At 41.6% G+C, this 24,324-nt stretch overlaps 1 protein-coding gene across 1 annotated transcript in view; it reads left to right on the plus strand.

Annotated features, from left to right (window-relative positions):
- Znrf3 (zinc and ring finger 3) overlaps window positions 1-24,324 on the plus strand; it is a 161,015-nt gene that overhangs the window by 92,052 nt on the left and 44,639 nt on the right. Inside the window, exon 2 of the mRNA XM_041636402.1 lies at window positions 2,550-2,675. Coding sequence (XP_041492336.1) covers window positions 2,550-2,675 — 126 coding nt within the window. The remainder of the gene's footprint in view (window positions 1-2,549; window positions 2,676-24,324) is intronic.

Raw genomic sequence — 24,324 nt, forward strand, 5'->3', positions numbered from 1 at the left:
ATTTATATGTCTAAAGGTTAGAATATGGATGTCTTTGGGGTTTTATTTTCTATACTGGATTCTATGGTGGAAACCAGAAGGTTCTTTGTTTTGTTGTGTTTCCCAAGCAGGGTCTCACTATAATATATGGAGTCTTGGAACTCACTATGTAGACCAGACTGGCCTCAAACTCACAGAGATCCACCCTACCTCTACTTCCCAAGTGCTGGGATTAAAGGCATATGCTACTATTCCTGGTCCTAGAAGGTGCTTAATACTAACCTAAAGACATTTCTTCAGTTTAAGAGTTTAGCACTGGAGAGATGGATCAGCAGTGAAGATTATTAGATGCTCTTCTAGAGGACCTGAGTTTAACTCCCAGCACCCACAAGATAGCTCACCAATTATCTGTAACTCTAGTTCTAAGGGATCTGATTCCCTCTTATCACCTGAGGATACCAAGCAGATACTGGGTGCACAGTGTACATGCTAGCAAACCACTTGTACACATATAAATAAGAAATAAGTATTAAAAGAGGGGCTTATCCCATATAATGCTAGGCTTTTAACTTGGTAAATTTTCTATGAGAATTTTCTCTTTCCGGATTGCTCTTGGGCTCTGGAGCCTGTGATATGTTGCACTATTTCTTGGAGAGTCTTAAACAAATGTCTGCTCACCCCAGATAGGGAATCAGGGACAGACCAAAGTACAAATGCCACTTAGGTCCATGTTGGCAAACAACTGAGTTTATTGGGGCCATTTACTGGATGGAGCAGGAATGACTTAAAGACAGCTGCCTCACCAAAACCACCCCAACATGGATGATGACTGCCAAAAGTTGGAATCCTGGAACACACTGCTTGACTTCCAGGCAACTCGCCAGGTCAGAGGGTGTCTTTGCTATGTTATTTAGTTAGTCTGGTATTCGTACAGGCAGCTTGGTAGCCTTTATGACTTACATAAGCTTGGAGAGGGAGTTGCTTGTGCATTTGGTTAATTTCATGGACTTCCTGAGTTGTTAACGTTGACTTCCTGAATCTTAATGATCTTACCTTTAAAACCTTGGAGTCTTTCTTTTATTTTGAAGATTTATTTTTATTTTGTGTGTATGCATGTTTTGCTTGTATGACTGTGCACTGTGTGAATGTCCACAGAGATCAGAAGAGGATCTTGATCCCCAGGAATTGGTGTTGAGAATGATTGGGTACTGCTATATGGATGCTGAGAATTAAATCCTGGTTCGTTTCAGGAGCACCAAGTAACCTAACCACTGAACTAAATCTCCAGCCCTAGAACTTCTGAGTTTTAATGAGCTTCCTGGGTCTTAAGGAACCAGGAAAGAAATTACTGCAGAATAGCCTGATATAATAGTCAGTGCTAGAACTGTGAGCATAGACCTTGGGATTTCTGTTGTTTCTAGACTTTTATAACTAGCCTGCTAATTATACTGATAGTTTACCACATTTCCATTTATCACAAAGTCCTGAATGTGTCTCTAGACCCTTATGGATAAGTTAATGTGACCGTAAGATCTAGAAGCCAAACAGGATACTGTCTTGGTGAGTTTTATTTATAATTGCTTAGTGTTAGATTTGTAATATTTCATAGCAATTTAAATTGGCATTTATATGAGATTCTTTCTCTCCTACCTCTTATCAGATGGCTTCTATCTTAGACAATCATTACTTTCAAGGTAGAGAGAAAGAAGTCATAAAATATATTTAAAAGTGAGGTCTTGAATTCAATCCCTAGTACCGTGTGAAAACGAAGCATGTTGGTATACGCCTATAATCCTAGCACTGTATAGGCAGAGACAGGAGGATCTCTTGAGACATACTGGCCAGCCATTCTAGCTGTTTGAAAAGCTCCAGGTTTACTTAAAGACTCTGTAGAGAGAGATGAGAAGACATCTAACATCAACCTCTGGATCCACAAATGTATATGCACATGAATATGCGTATATATACAGATAGATCTTGGTTTTTTTTTTGTTTTGTTTTGTTTTTCGAGACAGGATTTCTCTGTGGTTTTGGAGCCTGTCCTGGAACTAGCTCTTGTAGACCAGGCTGGTCTCGAACTCACAGAGATCCGCCTGTCTCGGCCTCCCAAGCGCTGGGATTAAAGGCGTGTGCCACCACCGCCCGGCGATAGATCTTGATTTAATTTTTATGAGTGGGTATTTTGTTTGCGTGTGTCTGTATAGAATATACAGGGCCGGTGTTTGTGGAGACCAGAAGAGGGCATTAGATCCTTTGGAACCAGGATCATAGACAGTTGTGCATGTTGGGAGTTGAACCTGGGTCCTCTGGAAGAGCAGCTAGTGCTCTTAACTGTTAAGTTATTTATCCAGCCCTTATAATATCTTCTTCTAGTTGTTTTATTGTGTTCTCTCCAGTGCTCGGCTCCTTGTAATGAAATGGAATTCCCTGTGAATTGAAAGACTATTCCCTGCCTTAAAGTTTAAAGTTTTGAGGTAGCTTAGACTTAGTACACAATAAGAAATGCACAAAGGGAGTCAAGGCAGTCTGTAGCCAGCCTGGTGACATTTCCTTTTCATTTTGTTTCTTAGATGCACCCACTGGGCCTGTGTAATAACAATGATGAAGAGGACTTGTATGAATATGGCTGGGTAGGAGTGGTGAAGCTCGAACAGCCAGAATTGGATCCCAAACCATGTCTCACTGTCTTGGGCAAGGTAAGCACCAGGCCTTCTGTGTCACTGCTATTGTGTGATGTTTTCCACTTAAGTTTTCTGACTTAAGAAAGAGTCATGCTGACATAGCAATCCAAATCTGCTCTATCCCTGCCTTCTGTGTGGCCTTGGGCAAGTTGCTTTTCCTGAGAATCTCAGCTTCTTGTTTGTGAAATGGGTTATTACTAGAAACCCATAGTACTATATGTTATACCTTTAGGGCCAGATGTTTAAACCTAAGATTTGGGAGGTTTGGGAAAGTATTAGGTGTATATATTGTCTCTTAAGTAACCTTGGGGACCTGGGGCCATACTCAGTAATCACACATATTCATATATATATAGCAAATCATATGAATATTAACATTAAGTGGGATAACTAATCTAAATATTCTCCTGTTAGCCCACAGCTGCTTTGCCTTAAAATGAGTTCGGGTCCATTAATTTTTGTTGCCAGGTACGTTATGGAAAATCTTAGGATTTAGAGCTTCCTTAGTTTCAGAACAGCAGAGAGCAATTATGGCCCTGCATTAGCCGGGCGATGGTGGCGCACGCCTTTAATCCCAGCACTCGGGAGGCAGAGGCAGGCGGATCTCTGTGAGTTCGAGACCAGCCTGGTCTACAGAGCTAGTTCCAGGACAGGCTCCAAAGCCACAGAGAAACCCTGTCTTGAAAAACCAAAAAAAAAAAAAAAAAAAAAAAAGAAAAGAACTTACCTCCCAGGTGACTAGGAGGTGAGGTGACATGCAATGCTTGATGCCTAATTTGCCACTATAACTTCTGACTGCAGTATTAGATAGAAATAAATTTACTTTGGAAATCCATCCATCAGGAACTTTTAATCTGATAGGTCATAACTGTTTTAAAGTAGATCGTTTTGTTAAAAGGAAGGGTTTTGTGAAAGTAATTTGAATTTTTGGTTAGAGGAAAAATAGTCCCTAAGAGTAGTCTTATCACCTAGATATTTTATGGACCCCAGAGCTACAGATCTGTGTCCTCTGGGAAGACAACTGAGACCTGTCCCTGGAAGCTCAGACTCTTTTGGATATTCAGGCCAAAGAAGAGGTGGTACTGTGCAGGGAGCCATCACCAAACTTAAAGAATTTCTTGCCAGACACTCTAAGCTTAGCATGTGGCTCTACCTGTCTACTTGCCAATTCTTTGGTCCTGGAGACTCTCAGAAGTCTAATTTGCCTTTTGAGAAGCTCCATGACTCTTGACAAGTTTTCCTACCCTTTCATTGGAGGGGAAAACCTGACACAAATTATAGCCTGTTTGGTTTATGGTTCACTAAGTTGAATCAAGGTGTTTGAGGTGGCTCAGCCTTGATACTTCATCATTTCAGTAGTTGACCAGAGCTGTTTAATGATGGTTAGGAGCAGTAACCCTCTTGAGAGTTAGTGTTTTCTTAGGAGAAATGCCAGCTACATCCAAAGTGTAGGAACAGTGCTCTCCTTGTAGGTGTCTGCTTCGAATATGCCATTTGCTTCTACACTTAAGCTGCTGCTGTACCATGCTCAGCTTACTGGCTTCATTTGTTTTCCCCAGCCCAGTGGGTTGTAACAGGGCCCAAAGTATATGTCCTTAGATAATTTAGTGGCGGGCATTTGTTGAAGTCATTCAGAACCAAATTGTTTCTCCACTGCCTGAATCAACTGCACCATGGTTTACTTGGTGAGTTTTATATGGTTTGGCCTGCTGGTCTATGAAGCCAGGGGGATAGAAACCTTAGATAGGTATTGAATCATGAAGCTCTTCTTGTGTTGACTTTTCATGAAATAGTTATTGAATGTGGGGGACTAGGAACTTAGCATAATGGCTCTACCTGCCTAAGAGCAGCAACTTATTTCTGTTGGAAAAGGCTAGGACTGGGAGTGTGGCACAAGGCAGCCCACATTTGCTATTGCTGTTTACCTTAAGAGTTTGGGTCTGAATAAAATCATTAGTAAAGATGCCTGGGCCAGACAAAGTAAGATGGTTTACTGTTTGCTTTAAATGTGGGTTGGTAATGGAGATGTGATAAATCCTCTCCTTCCTCTTCCTCCTCTAATTTCATTAACTTTGTAAATTCTGTTGTCTACTTTTATGGTTTCCCAAGGGTAGAAACAAAAGACTTCAGTGTGGGGGAAGGCATAATAATCTTTCCAGTAGCTCAGCATGCCAATCCCTTGCAGATAGTATGAGTTTTCCTTCTATTTCTTGGCTTTCAGTGGTTATGGCAAGGAGAGATAGGCATGGAGAAGCACAAAGGCATAGGAAGTGGGCTGGGAATGTGACTTGGTAATAGAGCTCCTGTCTAGCATGTATGAGGCCTTGGGTTTCATCACCAGCACTGCAAGAAAGGAAAAAAGTTAAAAGGTGTAGGAAGAACACACAGCCAGCCCAGTGTGCAGGTGGGGCTGCAGGAACTGCCATGAATGGATATTGAAACTTGTCTATGTCACCACAGAAAGCCTGTAGGAAACCAGAAGGGCTAGACACGGAGCTCTCCTGCCCACAGGAAATCATGACATGATTATTTTAAAAGGTATAAATGCTTCTCTAGGATTTCAAATCAAGTTTTATTTTAAAAGCAAAAGGCATAGATTCATCGTCTTAGTTTATTGCCAAGGGGCTTTGATATCAGCACTTTAAACTTACAAGAGAAAAAAATAATTTATGATCACATACTTCTAATCTTTTTAGTTCTGTAGCGCAGGTATAGACAACATCAATTAGGTAAAGATTTTTGTTTTTTGTTTTGTTTTTTCGAGACAGGGTTTTGCTGTAGTTTTAGAGCCTGTCCTGGAACTAGCCCTTGTAGACCAGGCTGGCCTCGCACTCACAGAGATCCGCCTGCCTCTGCCTCCCACGTGCTGGGTGTGATTAAAGGCTTGCGCCACCACCGCCCAGCCAGTTAGATAGAGTTGAGGTAAGGATGAACTCCACAGGAAAGAAGCAGGCCAGGTTCAAGTAACCTAACCAGGCCTTACTTTAGACCAGGCTCAGGTAAACCTCTGCAGCCCTTGGTGGTTTCTTTTTCACTTAGTGCAGAGATGCTGTCTTTGGGACCTTGTTGTCTCGTAACCTGACCTTCTGGACCATGGTTAGGATCTTCCCTAACACTCTCTTTACAGAGCTGAAAGATTGAACCCCTTGGAAACAGTAAGATTGACATTTGGGGGCAGCTTACTTTTGAGAAAGGTCTTAAATTATTCCCAAAGTGCAAGATTCTGTGTGCCTCAGGCATTTCAGCTCTTCAGTTTTGTAGTGTTTATTAAGCATCTTACAAGGCTACAAAAATTTAAGAGGTTGATCTTAATTTGACTGTTGTGACCCATCAAATTCGTGGAGACTCTCATGTCAGGATGCATGTGAAGTGCTAGAGTTTCCAGCAGAATTCACTTCACCTGAATTCTGAAATTCTAGGCTGGATAAGCTCCAAACCCAAGGTAGACCAATTCTGTGCTAGCTTTTTGAAATACAGTACATCCGACCGGGTGATGGTGGCGCACGCCTTTAATTCCAGCACTCGGGAGGCAGAGGCAGGCGGATCTCTGTGAGTTTGAGGCCAGCCTGGTCTACAAGAGCTAGTTCCAGGGCAGGCCCCAAAGCTACAGAGAAACCCTGTTTCGAAAAACAAAACAGTCAAACAAAAAAATACAGTACATCCAGAAGGTCTGGGCCTGCCTGTTTCCAGTGCTTCAGAAGATGGGGAAGTTAGTGAACAAATACTTAGAGAATTTTATGTTAGAAATGCCATCTTGGCTGAGTGACCTTAGAAAGGCAATTTCAGTTCTTGGTGCCTTGCTCCTTTGTGAAGCATAGCCTTTCTGATTGCTGTAGGGCCATGAGGTATTAACAGAGCACTTAGCCCATACAATTCTGAATGAAGGCAAAAGCAGCCATCCTGGGTGGGTGCTCACTGCCTGCTAGGAGCTGTAGATGTCTTTGCTTGTCACATTGACATCTTGTCCACATTTCCATGTTATGTTGAGTAAACTGAGTCCTAGTTAGTTTCTCCACATTATCTGAGATCACACAGCTCACAAGAGCCTGAAGATGAAACAGGACTATTCTGTGTTTCACTAGTGTTGACTGGCCAGTCTTCTAGATAATAGACACTAGCTGCTTTTAATATCATCTGGGTGTGGTCTGGACTGTTGCTTCTACATGGCAGAATCACAGCTCTCACTCTACAGGCAAGGGTTGTTCTGAAGGTTGAGCAATATCACAGAACTTATATCTGGTACTGCCACTACTTACCAAGTCAGCATCCCCCTCCCCAGATCTCTTTGTAGACCTGCTTTATCTCCCCTGCCCCACCTACTCAGTGGAAGATACAAATCCAGCATTCCTGTTTTTGATTCTAAAAAATTTCAAGAAGGGGCCTCATTGGCCCATCGCAAATCTGGCACTTTATAGGCTGACCAGCTGTTCTCTGGGGCTAAAATCACACTATGGAACTAAGCCTGTCTCACCTTGTCATGTGTGAAGGTAGGAAGAAAATGTTTTCTTCAGAAATGGGCTGAAGCCTGGAATACTGCTGGTCTGTTATTCTTTTTTTTTTTTTAAAGATTTATTTATTTATTATATATACTGTATTTTGCACCAGATCTCATTCCAGATGGTTGTGAGCCACCATGTGGTTGCTGGGAATTGAACTCAGGACCTTCGGAAGAACAGGCAGTGCTCCTAACCTCTGAGCCATCTCTCCAGCCCCCTGGTCTGTTATTCTTAAACTAAGGACTTAGTAGTTGTTAAGTCAAGAATGCTATCATAGCCTTGTGGGCGGTGTTCTCGGTACGAGGTGACCTGAAGTTAGGTCTATTGAGAGAAGACTCTTGGGCCACGTGTTTTCATAGTAGAGATCTGTAAATGGATGTGGTCATAGTTATTGAAGGGATGGCAGCCAAAGTGGACTATGAAATTAAGAGATGGGGAAGAACAGCATAGAGCAAAGGAAGCCAGAGATTCTTTAGGGATGTGGAAAGTTGCTGAGGAAGAAAGGTTTCATGTTGAAGAATTTGGTCTTTATGGAACTACTAAAGGAGTCTAATAGAATGGCTGTATCATAAGATCTGGCTCTGGGAACTGAGTAGGCCCACATATCAATCATTTTTACCCAGGGGAGTTGCTGAGGAGTCATGTTTGCCTCTGTTCTATTCCATTTTCACTCTTAGACATGCAGTGCAGAGACTGAATAGCCTACAGAGTGGCAGAGAAGACCTGTCTGTGCCATGAGCAAAATTGCTCCAAAAACTGGCCCTCCTGGTGGATTATAGGGAAACCAAGGGTGAAGGCTGATAGAGAACTGCACCCTGTGTTTAGGCTGCCCCGTCATCCAGACCAGAGTCTCAGAAATGCCATTGCAAAGAAAATTTAAAAAAAAAAAAATTGCTGTTTTAGTTTTTTGTGTCTTTACTGAGCTCTGACTCATACACCTGGTGACCAAGATGACCAGAAGTTGGAGCCAAGGGATGTTTTCTCTAATCAAGGTTTAAACCCCAGTCTTAACAGTTCTCCATACTGATGACTAGGACCTCCCACATGCTGTACAAGCACCAAGTTATAGCCTCGTTTCAACCCTTTCCAGCTCTGACCCCTGTAGTCACTCAGCCCTTTGCATGTTCCAACCTCAGTAGGAGCAGGATCTAAAGGAGAGAGTACATCTACTGTTAATCGTTGTTCCTAGCACAAATGAATATACTAAAAAAAGTGGCTTTTATTGCCTGTATCTCCTTGCTCTCTCTTTCCTTCTTTTATCATCCTTCTATTTCTTTTAGCATCCAAAGTTATATTGCGTTTATAGTGAAATCCAGAAAGACAGAGTGAAATAAATGGTTGCCAGACGGGATCCAGGAGCAAAAAAGTATTTATTTATTTTTTTTTTTTAAAGTGGAGGCCGGACGGTGGTGGCACATGCCTTTAATCCCAGCACTCGGGAGGCAGAGGCAGGCGGATCTCTGTGAGTTCGAGACCAGCCTGGTCTACAAGAGCTAGTTCCAGGACAGGCTCCAAAACCACAGAGAAACCCTGTCTCGAAAAACCAAAAATAAATAAATAAATAAATAAAAAATAAAAATAAAAAAAGTGGAAATTTTCAGTCTAGAAAGATAAAAAGGTTCTGGAAGTTATTGATAGCTATGATTGACAATGCTGCTGACCTGTGTGCTTAATAATTGATACGGTAAATTTTGTATTATATGTATTTTACCTAAATAAAATGGTGTGCCTTAAGTAATTTTATAGTATATGGAATAGAATGGCAGTAGGTATAAGTAATTATAATAATAAAGTGGAATGTGTTGGTTTGTGCCTGGAATCCCAATGACTTGAGAAACTGAGATAATAGAATCATTATGAATTTGAGGTCAGTATGAACTACATAATGAATCCCAGGCCAGCCTGGGCTCCCAAGTGAGGCCTTGTCTCAATAAACAAAACCAAGCATAGCAAAATAGCAACAACAGCAACAGTGCTGTTTTGTTCCTGAAGTGATAAAGTGTAGCCCTATGAAGGGATGCCTGATATTTCTGAGTCCTGGTATACAGAAGAAAAGGAGACAGAAATGGGAGAGCCCCATCCTTCTCTGTATTCGTCTGTCTGGGGAAATGTCTTCTCTCCCAGATTGCAGCTATCAAAATAGACAAGTTTGTGGTTTTTGTTGTTCTTGTTAACAAAGTGTCTTTCTTTTTTAAAAATAATTATTCTATGAGAATATCATATAGTATATTTTGATCATATTCATCCCTCTTCCCCAGCTCACCCAGATCATCCCTACCTCCCTAACCATCCAACTTAGTTTTCTCTTTCTCTCACTCTCTTGCTCTCTCCCCCATTGAGTCCAGTTTGTGTTGACCTACCGCTCCTGAGCATGAGACCTGTCCTGGAGTGTGATCAATATACCAGGTGCCATACCATTAAAGAAAGCCAACTCTCCCTCTTCCAGCAGCAATCAGATGTCAAAACTCCTCAGGCAGGAGTGGGACTTTATGTCCAACTCCATTTCTCCATGCAAGGGTTTTGTCTGACTTGGATTTTTGCAGGTCTTATGCAATTTATCATAATCATTAGCAGTTCATATGTGTACATCTGCCTTTTGTACTTGGAAAACAGTTTTCTTGAGGTCATCCACTACAGTGGTTCTTAACAATCTTTTGTCCTCCTCTTCGGATAGATCCTTGAGCCTTGAGAGAAGGTAAGTAATATAGACATCCCATTTAGAACTGAGCACTCTGAAGTCTCTTATTCTCTGAGTTAATTGCATCTACCGCAAGGGGCAGCTTCTCTTACCAGGGCTGAGATATAATCATTGGGTATAGCAGTAAGTTATGAGGTGTTTTATTGCTGTGTCCATTTAGTAGAATAATGGTAATACGTTTTCCCTTGGGGTCCGTAATCCATCTCTCTATGGGTTCCAACTCCTGGAGTGGACCTTAACTCCATTTGTTACTCTTATACCATTAACACCCACTATTGCACCTGTGGACCTTATCTTGTGAAGCAGAGTCATTGTTGTAGCTCACAGGGTTCGCAGTTGGGTGGGACTGATGATTGTACTTCTCTTTCTATAGTATACATAGTGTCTTCCCGCTATGAAAGCCAGTAGAGAGGATGCTTCTAGATGATACTATCTGTATTTCTCTATGTTCTAACTCAAGAATGTGGTGTCTTCAGCAATAGGTTTCTGTTGTCATGTTCTGGAGGGTAACTAACAGCATTGACAACCTCTAGTTCAAAACAGAAAATATGGTTAAAAGGTGAATGTACTTTTATTTCTACTCTTTTTTTCTCACATAGTAAATAAATGGAGAAGAAAATGAATCTAACTGAAACAGAAAAATGTTTGTCTCCAGATATTAACCCAAGCCTATATGCGATACAATAATGGCAACAATTGTTGCCTAAAAGAAAAGGGGCTGGGCATTGAAGCTAGAGGCCTGTGCGTCTCTGAGTTCAAGGCCAGTCTGTCTGGTCCTCAGAGTTCCAGGACAGCCAGGGATACACATCTGTCTTGAAAAACCAAACCAAAACAACAACAACAACAACAAAAGAAAATTTTCCCCAAAGTATCAGTGACTTCTTGATGGTGAATGGGTTTTTACAAATACCTTGAACGTAGGGCTGTTCTCTTCTGGGATCTGTCTCACTGGCTTCTCTGGTTCCGGTATAGTTGTTATTCCAACACTATAAAATCAGATTTTAAAGTGTGGCCAGGAGACCCTAAAGTTCAGAACTATTTTCATAGTATACTGCAGTGCCGTATGTCTTTTTCACTCCATCTTCTCAGAAGTATTTGGTGGATGGAGCTTTCCAAGAGTGTCATCGTATGTGCTGACTTGCTCTTTCTCGCGAGTAATGGAATATGTACTTGTGTGTTCTGTGTTCTAACTTTATGTTTTAGTTCCCAGTAAGCTAAATATAATAGCTGTAACCCATACAAAAAAATTCTTAGGGGCTCTTAATTTTTGAGAATATGGAATAAAACTTGAAATCTGAGTTTTCTGACCCAATGTTATGTTCCTACTACAAGATCTCACAAAAATCATCTAGCTCCATGACTGTTACAGAGTCAGTGGGAATGAGTAGGCAATACAGGCCATAGAGGGCAATGTATAACAACAAATGACCAGACCAACAGGAAGAACTTCTCAGTGTCCTAGAACATCTTAGTATCTTTGATGCTTGAATTAGTATGTAACCTTCAGCCATGACCTTCTAGAAGCAGGTTATAAAGGTGAGCCTTTATCTGAGCAGTAAGTTTTAGGTGTCTGGTAAGCTTCAGAGTCCTTTTTGAGTCCTGCATGTATTGGGGTGGGAAGAGAGGTACTTATCCTCAGCACAGCACTCTTATTTGGGGTTTTGCTCACAGGTGTTTTCTGGAATACTTGAGTGTCCTGGTCCTTAACCCAAGCTCAGCTCAGTCTATTTCAAGAGGAATAATGGAACTAAAATTCTTGTGTCTGAAGGAAAAAAGGTGGCTGGTTACTCCAGCTGCTTTACTTTGCAGTCTTTTACATTCAGCATGCTGCCTCTGGTCAGCAAAACAAGTAGATATGTGTCATATTCTGGCACAGAGAGACATGACTATAGCTTATTGCTTTGGCATCCCTAGAAGCATTCTATGCAGTGCTTAGGATACTTGCTATATCAACTTTTTTAAATTTTAAATAAAGTATGTGTCTTATTTGCAGATGCCTAGAGAGGCCAGAAGAAGGTATTTGATTTCTTGGAGCTGGAGTTACGGAAGTTGTAAGCCATCCAACATGGGTGCTGGGAATCAAACTCAAGTTCTCTACAAGAAAGGGTAGCACTCTTATCTGCTGAGCCATCTCTCTAGCCCATGTCCATATTTTTGTAAACTTTTTAAATGTATTACATTGTTTTCAACCAGAAACAATATTTGGAGACATCTTTAGCTTTTAGAAAAATATGTTAGGGTGGGACGGGGTGGAAAAGGTACAGGCCAGGCTTCCTGCTCAGTGTCCTATTGTGCATAGGACAGTCTACCACAGAGAAATCTTGAGCTCCACAAAATGTAATATACAATTACTTGTTTGCTAAAAATAAGGAAGGGGGGGCTGGAGAGATGGCTCAGTGGTTAAGAGCATTGCCTGCTCTTCCAAAGGTCCTGAGTTCAATTCCCAGCAACCACATGGTGGCTCACAACCATCTGTAAAGAGGTCTGGCGCCCTCTTATGGCTTTCAGGCATACCGACAGAATATTGTATACATAATAAATAAATAAATAAATAAATATTTAAAAAAAAATAAGGAAGGGGCTAGAGCAATAGTCCAACAGTTAAGAGCATCTGTTGCTCCTCTATAAGACTAAGGTTAAATTACCAGCACCCACATGGCAACTCACAAATGTCTGTAACATTCCAGTTCCAGGGGATTCAATGCCTTCTTCTGGCCTCCTTGAATACCAGACACACAACTAGTACACAGACATGCAAGCAAAACACTTGCATACATGAAATACAAATAAAACTGTTTTTAAAATAAGGATAAAAGAATAATCTGACTTCAAATATCAACAGCATCAAGTTAGAAAAACCCTTTTTTAGCCAGACAATAGTGGCGCACACCTTTATTCCCAGCACTTGGGAGGCAGAGGCAGGTGATCCTCTGTTAGTTCAAGGCGAGCTTGGTCTATAAAGCAAGTTCCAGGACAGTTCTAAAGCTACAGAGAAACCCTGTCTAGACGCCCCCCCAAACCCCACCCTTTTTTATTGTGACATGCAAATATTCTTTTCCCAAAAGATACTAAGTTCTACTTGTCTTCCACCTTTATTCGCTTCTGTGCCTCATTGTTCTTAGTACATGGTACTTTTAGTCTACGGAGTGATTGAATGATAAGCATTTTGCACATTGAGATGTGTGCAGAATGCAGGCTATGAAAGCCAAGCAGCCTGGGTGTGAATGATAATTCTACTTCGCAAGCCAAGTGTCTTTTTTTATTATTATTTATTTTTTTATACACATTGGTGCTTTTGCCTTCGTATATGTCTGTGTGAGGGTGTTAAATCTTGTGGAACTACAGTCACAGACAGTTGTGAACTGCCATATGGGTGCTGGGAATTGAACCCTGGTCCTCTGGAAGAACAGTCAGTGCTCTCAACTGCTGAGCCATCTCTCCAGCCCCCAAGCCAAGTGTCTTTAAGCCAACTAATGTCTATTTGCCTCTATTTCTGCAAATGTGCTTCTGTAAAGCACATTTGATGGACTGGCAAGACAGTTCAGCTTGCTGCTCAAGTCTGATGACATGAATTTGGCTTTTTAAGCCTACAGTGAGGAGAGAGAACTGACCAATAGTTGTTCTTCCAGCCTACACACACACACACACACACACCTTTGAAAAGTTGTGATGATATATAAAATGTATATGCCAAGTTCATAGAAATTCAACAATTTCCTTCGGTCTTCAAGCATACTTCTGCTGAGCAACAGGAATTTTTTTCCTGAAGTGTGCTGAACTGAGCTTCTTATTGGGCAGGAAGTTTGAAAGACTATAGATTTATTTTAAGGAACACTTGGGTAAATATCTCCCATATTTGGTTAAAAAAGAAAGCAATAAAGGAATTTGGTAAAAGAAATCGGACCAGGAGAAGATTGGCTTGATATAAATGTTTTTGAGTTCATGTGTCTGATATGAAAGTCAGAGTTTTTAAGTGATGTTTTCATCTACACCTAAACCTTCCATAACCTTCTTGGTTAAAGGCTGTATTAAACGCCATCTATGTATCAGATCCATCCTTTAGCTATAAAAGTCTGAAACCAGGCAGGAGGCTTGAAGTAGTTTTGAAGACAGTAAGTGAACAGAACAAATACTGTGTCTGCTAACCCAAGGGACACAGGCAGTTTGTCACCTCCAGGTCTCAGAGAAGTCTGTCTTGGCAGTCCTTATCACTGCCTGCATCCATAGAACCACTTTCAACAGAGCTACAGTGAAGTTGTTCCAAAACACAAAAGATGATAACAAGGCAGAATGTAGCATGAATCATAAAAACCCAGCGACAAATATTGGGGTTCAACCTAAAAATCAGAAAAGCAAATCAGTCAAACCACTGAATTGTACAATTGTCTACTCTGAGAGGTTGTGACTCTAATACATTACTTCTTCATACTATATAAAATACAACTACCAGCTCAATTGTCCAGAACCTCACATATCTGGGGACAAGCCCACAGTCCCATCTGCTCCCCATTTTCAAATAGAGGGTCTCACACATATCTGGTTTGCACATGCATTAACCTGCTTAAGTAGCAGGTCCAGGCCACGGTCAAGGGAGATATGAGAGCTGCCCTGACAGTTCCCAAGGCCATGCAGAGTATAGATTTTTCTAACCCCCCCATCACCATCACCTCCCTACACACACAACACTTGTATAACTAGAAGCAAAATACTGCTACACATCTCTCTTGCACATAGAATCTTCTAGTGACTAAGTAGGGGGAATGGAGACATGGGTGAGAACCTATCTGCTGGCCTTGGTGACAAGACCTCAGATTCCTGACACAAATAATACTCTTTTACAAATCCAATGTTACACTGTATGATCTGACTGATATCTTTGCTTTTTCTAGTTATAGAAATAATAAAAGGGCCACTGATAGGGATTAGCAGGTAAAAGAGCCTGCTACTAAGCCTGACGGCCCACTACACCTTGTACCTACATGGTGGAAAGAGAGAACCAACTCCTATAAGTTGTCCTCTACCCAACTCACATGGCGTGCTCATGCCTCTCCCCCACATACCTAAAACAAACGTAATAAGACAAATTTTTCATTATTTAAGGAATACACTATTAGTTTTTGTAATCAAGCCCATGTAGATGAGACTTTACAATTTAATACAGTTCCTGCCAATATATCCCAGTTCCTCTAAGCACTATTAGAGTCAATGATATCTTAGTCATCCTGAAGAACGTATGCTATTTCTTGTGCTGACTAAGGAACTTGGCCTTCACTTTTCAACTTGAACCTATTGCTGTAGTTCTTCACAAATTTATCCACTCTTAAATGACTCTTAGAGAAAAGTGGAACGTGCAAGGAACCTGTTGCCTTTTGGCCTTATTCCTCCTAACCCCCACCTCTGATGTATGTGTGAGTTTATATGTGTGCCTACCACGGCATGTGTGCAGTATCAGAGAACATCCTCTGGTGTCCTCTGTACTTTACCCACTGAGCCATCTCCCCAACTCTGATTTTTAAAAATAAAATTTGAATTACTAAGGCTAAAAGCTTTCAAATTTTTCATTTATTTGTGAAAAGCTGATTTTTTTTCCTGAGGTTTTATTTGTTTTTAAGATTTTATGTGTTTGCCTGAATGTATGTGTGTGCACTATATGCATGCCAAATCTCCATGGAGGCCAGAAGAAGGCATTGTATCTCCTGGAACTAGAGTTACAATCACTTGTTAGCAGCCATTTGTTAGTGACCTTTTTGGGACATCACAAGTACCCCTCTCACTCACGTACTTGGGCTTTAGAAGATTGATTACTTGGCTCTGGAAAGCTCTGGTTGGTGGAGGCCATGCTGTGCTGCCACTTTTCATTTGTTAATTTCTGGACTCTGCTTTACTACAGATTGTTATTGTTCTGCCTCAGCCTCTCACAGCTGTGGGAGTGGTGGTCACCATTTGTAAACTAATTTCAACAGAGGTGTCATCTGGGTCTCCTAGGAACAAGCTATGGTTATATTGTATCCTCAGACTCAGAAAAGCTTCTGTAATATAATATAATAATACTCTCCATACAGGCCATTACATGTTACCATAAAGTTTTTAGATTGTTTTTGTTGTTGTAGGTGGTGGTGTTATTGTTTTTCAGACAGAGTTTCTCTGTCGCTTTGGAACCTGTCCTGGGCTAGCCTTGAACTCACAGAGATCTGCCTACCTCTGCCTCCCAAGTGCTGGGATTAAAGGTGTGTGCCACCACTGCCTGGCAAATTTTTAGGTTATTACTTGGTAAATTGCCAGATTGGAGTTATTGGGCTTATTATTACAAGAATTTAGCAATAGAGTCAAATAGAGGCGTAAGGACAATTTTATTTAAATTTAAAAGAAAAAACCCAGGGCAGGCAATCTGTAAATCTTAACAGCTGCCTGGAGGAGAGTGGATAAGAGAAGAAAAATAAAAACATGCTACATAAATTAAGCCATGATGGGGGAGGAGGCTTTAGAGAATGAGTAATGAAACCCAAAATATCAAAGAGAGAAAAGGTGCAGAGACATACACCAGCCAGTATGAGGTGTATACAGGTATATACAGGGTGTGTGTGTGTGTGTGTGTGTGTGTGTGTGTATGGTCATTCGCTTGTTTCCTCCCCCCAGCACACTTTGCAACAAACTTACAGATCCATCAATGTTAAAGACCAGACATATACACTATGTATGGCAGAGACCAGACAAAACAAATAGGGAGCTTGTAGCAAAGAGAAGAAAAATTGGGAATGGGGAACCTCTTTCTGTTCACACTTTCATTTCAGTATTTGTAAAGGTTCCAAATAATATTGGGATCTAGGGTGCTGTTGGTCACATTTAGATTGATTATCTCAGGGATATTAGGAGCACATTTGATTGCAAAAGTGAATAAATTTGGAGCCCTTAGGGTCGGGTGTATTTCATTTGTATTTTAATAAATAAATCTTGCCTGAAGATGAGAGTAAAACAGCCCTATTAGCTTTACAGACCAGGAGTGGTAACACACACTTTTAATCCCAGTAACCACACTAGTTTGCCACAGAAACTGGGTACCAGTGGTACATGCCTTTAATCCTAGCCCCAGAGAGGAATATAAAACAGGAGGAGACAGCTCTCAGACATAGTCTCATTTTAAGGATTCCTGGCCAACCCCCATAAGCTTGTAACAATATCATAATGCAAAATGCATTTAGTGCAACTTCAAAAGTCCCCATAGTCTATAACAGTCCCAAACTTATTTTAAAAGTCCAAAGTCTCTTCAGAGACTCATGCAATCTTTTAACTGCAATCCCCTGTAAAATCAAAAAGCAGATCACATACTTCTAATGTATAATGTACAGGATATACATTACCATTCTAAGATGTAGGGAAGGGAGCATAGTGAGGGAATACTGAACCCAAAGCAAGACCAAAAACAGCTGGGCAAACTCCAAACTCTGCATCTCCACGCCTGATGTCAAAATGCTCTTCAGATCTCCAATTCTGTTCAGCTTTGCTGACTCCACTATACTTCTTTTTCTTATTCTGGTTCCCTTCTCTGTTAGCAGCTCTCTTTGGCAGGTGTCCCACGACTCTGGCATCTCTAATATCTCTGATCTCCAAGGCAATCCAGGCTTCAACTTCAGCTTCATGCAATGGCCTCTCTACTAGGCCTCTCTTCTAGACCCCTGACATATGCTTGGCCTCAGCAGCTTTCCTTAGTCTTTGGGGCAAAGTCCATAGCTTTTTATTCTATCCTTAACTCCAGAACCATGTGGCCAAAGCTACTGAGTTCTTCTGCTACTAAGGCTGGAACATGGCTCCTTTGTTCAAATACATCTTCACCAGCTTTCTGTCCTTTACTGCCTAAGCTTGGCTATCCTGAAACTGGATCTTTAGACCAGCCTAGCCTCAAACTCAGAGATTGACCAACTCTGCCTTCCAGTAGTGCTGGGATTAAAGGTGTGCACCACCACACCTGGCTCTAAATTTTTCTTTAGTTCCTTTTCACAAATTGGAAGTTTAGCTGGATGGGGATCTTGCCCTGAGGTCACCACTCCTTTTATTCCATTTCTTAATCTGTTTATCTCCTCGAACACAGGATTTAGCTCTAGTCTACTTCCTGGTACCCCTTTTCTCAATCTGTACATTTTGTATTTTTATTTGCTCAGCTTGTTCCTTTTCATTATACATCTCCATCAGAGTTAACACTAGTAACCATACAACAAGAGTGTATATTAGGCTGTTTTGAGATTTCCTTTGCCAGCAGAAGTAACCCAGAACTCGTTACTTTAGCCACATGTATTGCTCTTACCAAGGACAGGAATTCTAGTCCCATCTTCCTCTTCTAGATACTGAAGACCCTTACACTCTCACATGCACAAAGCCATGCATAGAATTATACCTATACCTAATTTAAAAGTTGGAAAACTTTTAGAAAATTGCCCCCCCCCCAAAAGCATTCATTTCTAGAACTAAGTGAACTGTGCTTGTAAGTACACTTAAAATAATAAAGTGGATGCCTGGTTTTGCCATTTTGTGTGCGTGCATGCATACAAGAAGTGGCTTCCTTGTCCTTCATTCCTCTCAGCAGTTTGAAGGCTCTGAGTTGTCTGCACCCTCACTGACTTACCTGACTTTGATTACTGCCGTTCTGCTGTGAGGTTTTAATTTGCTTTTTCTAGTGGCTTGCTAGGTTGAGCATCTTTTCCTGTGCTTACTGGTAGTTTGTATACTTTTTGTTGTTGTTGTTGTTATTGTTTCTTCTTCTTCTTCTCCTTCTCCTCCTCCTCCTCCTCCTCCTCCTCCTCCTCCTCCTCCTCCTTCCTCTTCCTCTTTCTCTTTCTCTTCCTCTTCCCCTCCTCCTCCCTCCTCCTCATCCTCGTCCTCCTCCTCCTCGTCCTCCTCCTCCTCGTCCTTCTCCTTCTCTTTTTTAGTTTCTCAAGACAGGATCTCTTTGTGTAGCTCTGGCTGTCCTGGAACTCAACACATTGACCTGGATGGCCTTGAACTCAAGGAGATCCTACCTCTGCCTCCTGAGTGCTGGGATTAAAGGTGTTTACCACCACCACCTGGAAGGGTTTTTTATTATTATTATTTTATTTTAATTTTTTGGTTTTGGAAACCGTCTCACAGTATATCTGTGCCTGGCCTTGAACTCAGAGATCTGCCTACCTCTGGTGTGTGCTATTAGCAAATATTTTTTCCCCACTGCATGGGTTGTCTTATCAAACATTACTCTCTTAATGAAGCCCTTTGCAATATAAAAGTTTTTCATTTTGATAAAGTCCAAGTTACCACTTCTTTGGTTGTTTGTGTTTTGATGTTCTGTCTTGGTAATCATTAGATGGCTCTTTTCTGAAATCCACTAATTGTCTTTTCTATGATATTTTATTATGGACATTTATTTGAGGGCCTTCTGGAATTCTTACTGAAGAGTTCCTTTCCTCTTTCCAAAAGTTTTTAAGTTAATAGAGAGCCAGCAAGCATTGATCTGTGTGTATCACTGGTTCCTGTCCTAATCTGCCATCTAGGATCCCTCGACTCCATCTGGGCCGTTGCACCACAATACTTTTCCACATATCCAACAGTGGGAGGGTGGCAGATTCCTGGGCATGCAATGTTCAGGCCCCTTCATGTTCCATCTTGGTAGCAGAATGAATGGCTAGGTTACAAATATGGTAAGATGAGAGAAGCACCACCAGGAGCCATCTTTTTTCAGCTAATCGTTCTGGAAGAGTGTGACATTCTACTTCCTAGAATTACAAAAGTACTCATGAATATGGATGCACCTGCGGCCAACCTTCCAGACCTTATTTCTTATGGACTTAAAATTATATTCCATCTTGTCTAAGTAAGGGAAGACAAGACTGTCTACCTAGGTAAAGGTAATAAAAGGTGCTGCTACAGAAAGGATGTAGTCTAGTAACAAGCTGTCAGTAAGCCTCCCACCACTCCTGTGCCTTTGAAAAGAGAACATCTCAAAAAAATTTCATTTTAGTATGATTAAGATCAGAATGTTTTCAAAGTAGTTTTTCAATCAAAGGTTTGCTCATGAGCACCAGAATGGAAATAATTTCCCTAACTGATAGCTAGGCCCTTATTCTCAGAAAGATTTGGGTGTGAGGGCTAGGTATCTAAAAGGGTAGGTAAGATCATTAGCTGAGATTCTGGAGAACCTAAGATGGGCACCAACAGACAATGCAGAGACCTTTTCATTGAGATCTACGTATTTTTGATGAAATGGTTTACTGAGAACCAGCCTCCACGAAAGCCTGCCTGTAGGCCATTCAGCCTGGGCAAACAGGCTGCTATGCAGGCACACATGGCAAAGAGATTAGCATATATAATTTCTCATCTACTAGACCTGTTTTCTTAAATTCTTTTAGAAAACTTCAGAAGAACACATATGATCCCCCAAGTTTATTGTAGTTTCCAGTTGATGTGGGGCCTTTCTTATCATCTGAAATTCATATAAAGTGTATCAGCCTTTATGGTTGTAGCATCCCATTCTCCCTGGTACATGGTCCTCAATCTGATATTACAAGGCAATTAGCTTTTATAGAATTGTTATGTAAAATAATAATAATAATAAATGCATTGACTACCATAGAGACTTCTACTTGGCATAGAAACCTACTCTCTTCTTATAAACCAAAATAAAAATTGATTTGATTTGCAAAAGTCTCACCTATAAAATCTATTGGTTTTTTTTTAACCCCAACCCATAACCACACACAAAAAAGAAGAGACCCAGCCGGGCAGTGATGGTGCATGCCTTTAATCCCAGCACTTGAGAGGCAGATGCAGGCAGATCTCCTGAGTTCAAGGGCAACCTGGTCTATAGAGCAAGTTACAGGACAGACCCCAAAGCTACAGAGAAACTCTGTCTCCAAAAAGAAAAAAAGTCACTTCTTTAAGAAGTGACTGAATTATGCAAAATTAGGCATCTCTTACCAGCCTTTCTTTCTGTTATCTTTGCTTAGAGTAGACTCTACTACTTGAGTTAGAAAAAAAATAAGAAAATTGCCTGTTTTCTGCAATCCAGGTGTGTTTTAGAGATTTAGAGTTAAGAAGTCAAGTAAATATTTTGGCAGCCCAACAAAGGTAAGAAAGGGAGAATGCACCTAACAGGCTTCTCAAATTGCAGGCCTGTCCAAACACCGCCTTCCTCAAGAGAAGCTGGTCTAATGAAGTCTGCCCTACTCACCCAACAGCCAGGCCAGTGGCTAAAGTGGGCTTGTGTGTCTTTCTCTGGCGCCTGCCTTGGTCTGGCACTGAGCCAGATTTAATTTTGATTCCCTCTAGTCCAAGACAGAGAGATACTCATCTGTAAACAAAGATCTTTCCTCCTTAACACTCTAATCACATTGTTTCCTCATCTTGCTGAACCAAAAAGAAAAGCCAGCTCAGTTTTGTTTTTTTGGTTTTTTTTTTTTAAATCCCTTTTAATTTGGAACACTGAAATTAAGCCCAAAACGTCACAAAGACTCTCAGATAACATTGAGACTTTTTCAGTGTAACTTCATCCCAGGAAAAGGCAGACAGTTGTGAAAGGGGACCCAGAAGCACCATGTGCAGTGCTACTGGTCTTTTGGACTTCAGGATCTCAGCATCAGAGCACACCCCAGATACCAGTCTAGGTGGCTTCCCCAGACCTTCACTTTAAGAACAGTCATCCATCCCAGAAGTAGAGAACTGTGACCTACTAGTCCTGTCATGCTGTGCTTTGTGTCTCTTCTAACAGAAAAGCAGACATGAAAGCTGTCTCTTTCTCACCCTCCCCCAGTGGCTTTCACCGGATCACCTTGGCGGGCCTCATCCCAAGGGAGTAGGGGGGTGGGGTGCGGCTGCAGTGACGGCTCCTTTGATCACCTCCTGGCGGTTCCAGGCCTGGCTGCCAGCAGGCCAGCTAAAGGTCCGACTATACTGACCTCATGAGGTCCTGAATAGGACCCAAGGGGCAATAACTAGTGAGAAGAAAGCCTTGAAAATGAAAAGGATCTCCCCCTTTCCCATCAATCTGCTCGGCTTCATAGACTGGATTTTCCTAACAGGGAGTCGCTCAGTTCCTGCCAGCCGGGCTGCCCACCCTTTGCCTTGCCCCCTGCCTTTTAGATCTTGTGTGCTCTGTATACGTTTTGTGTTTGAATCCAGGCTGGCTCTCCCTGGTTCTCAGACTGGGAACCCACTGTGCCTGTTTCCATGGTCACTGGGAAGCTCTTAGCACCATGTGCTTCAAAGGGATCCTTTCTCCTCCCAGACTCGCTGCTGCCTGCCCTAGGGTGTGCACAATGAGAGGCTCCTCTGCCAGGCCTCTGACCTGCCTGCCAGGAGGAAGACCTAGCCTTTGCTGAGCATGTGAACTACGCCCAGTTCTTAGCAAGCCCCTTTATAGATGTTTATAGTCCTTAGATTGGTATTTTCCCTACACCTCTTTGTTTAGGAAGTTGTAGAAATTGAAGGAGAGCGCAAACCCTAAGAAGACTCTTGAAGTCTTCTTGGTGGATAAGAGGGAAAGAAAATAATGGGTTGGGGAAGATGTGGAAACAGGAGACTAAGGGGGACATCATCAGCCAGACTTCTGCCTTTTGCAGGCTAGCAGAAAGAGTTGAAAAATGGCTCTTGCTTCCTGTCCCCAGAGACTGGCTAGGGAAGTGATGCCTGCTCACTCTCCCAGAGCCGGGGATCCAGGTTAGGCAGTTGCTTTGGATCCTGTGTTTCTGAATGCAGGGAATATGCCCTCCCAGCTGAATGAAGATGGAAACCTTCAGCTTAGAGATATGGAAGGTGCTCCAGGATAAGGCTAGAGTAAAAGTAGAGCTCCTGGTTTTAGATGGCAAGCCTGACCCCTAGTTTAGAGCTGGCAGCTTGGTGTCTGCCTGGGGTTACTGTATAACAGAGAGGTATGTGGGGCAACTGTTTTCCTGAATTAGCAGGGTTGAGATTCTTTATTTGGATCTTCATCCTAATGTTGCTTTCCTGATTTCCTTGTCAGTCTTCAGACTACCCCTTTCCTGCCCTGCAGGCTTCCCTGTAGTGATAGGACAGAGGTACCCTTTATATATTACTAGAAGATAATTCACCTTAATGGGGTTAGCTGTAGTTTCTATTTGTAACATCTGGGGAATTAGGATTGTAAGGGTAATATAGCTTTGCTTTCCCAAAAATCTGTGTTCACTGGCCTGCAGAACATCATTTAGAAGGTGGATTTTTAAGAACATCTCACTCTGTTGGAACCCTAAAAATTGGTGCCCTTGGCATACCTATTATAAACAGCATGATTCCTCCAGGAAGGGAATGGTACTAGATTGTTCTGTGAATACAGGGATAAGGTTCCAGAATGACCTAACAGTGTGTGTGGCCTTGTAGCTGTTCTTTGGCAAACAGGGACCATTGAGCTATCCACTCTTCCCACCATTGCCTTTCCAATTTGCTGTTGCCCTTTCTAGAAAGTTGTTAGTGACAGGGTTGATCAAAAATACCTTTTTAAAAGCCTACTGTGGTGGTGGTACATGCCTTTAATCACAGAATTTGGAAGACAGAGACAGATAAATTTCTGTGAGTTTGAGGCTAGCCTGGTCTCCATAGTGAGATCCAAGACAGCCAAGGCTATGTAGAAAAACCCTAACTCAAACCACACACCCCCATTAAAATAACATAAAAAGTAAGTACTTCGTTAGTGCTTAAATATTTCAGAGCCTAATAAGAGAATGAAATGTCTCAAAGAAATCTTTTTTTAATTCCTAGTTTCTCTTATGTTGATTGTAGTTTGCTAGCAATCTATCCCTTTTCCTTTTTTTTCTTTTTTTCTTTTCCCTTTCTTACTTGCCCATACCAAATTCAGCAAGGAAGGAGATAAGAGGACTGAATGTTCAAAATGTTATTCTAACCACACCCTGTTTGGTGGGCAGAGTGTGCTGGAATTGAAGACCCTGTCAGTTCAAAGTCTACCTGACCACAGCTTCAAATTTTGCAGCACTAGGCTACAGTTACGGAGTCCTGGTGATAGTTTTGTACATTACATATTCTGAATTGATCTCCCAGGTTCTTTGTCTTTGTCTAACCTTAGGCTTTCTTAGGTATCAGGTCTGTATCCTGAAGAGAATAGGGCATTCTGGAAATTTATATCTTTTTCTTTTTTTTTTTTTTCTTTTTCCCAGTCTAAGCCCTTCTAACTTTTGGGGGGTTTTTTGAGACAGGGTTTTTGTGTGTATCTCTGGCTATCCTAGAAGGCTGACTTCCAACTCAGAGAACCACCTCCCTCTGCCTCCCATGTTCTGGGATTAAATGTATATACCACTATGCCCAACAAGCCCTTCTAGCTTTAAGGTTGAGTGGCTAATTGCATTCTCTGTGGTAAGAGGCATGGGATGGCCTCAGTCTTTGGACTATTCCCTGCAGGAGGGGAGTTTACTTTTGATGGCTTTTACCTTAAATCCTGATGCTTCTTGGTATAAACTATTGGGTCTTTTTTTCTCCTCCA

This window comes from Microtus oregoni, unplaced genomic scaffold (assembly GCF_018167655.1).
Source record: "Microtus oregoni isolate MIOR12 unplaced genomic scaffold, Mior012 000049F_ref0000343, whole genome shotgun sequence".
In the NCBI taxonomy this organism is placed as follows: domain Eukaryota; kingdom Metazoa; phylum Chordata; class Mammalia; order Rodentia; family Cricetidae; genus Microtus; species Microtus oregoni.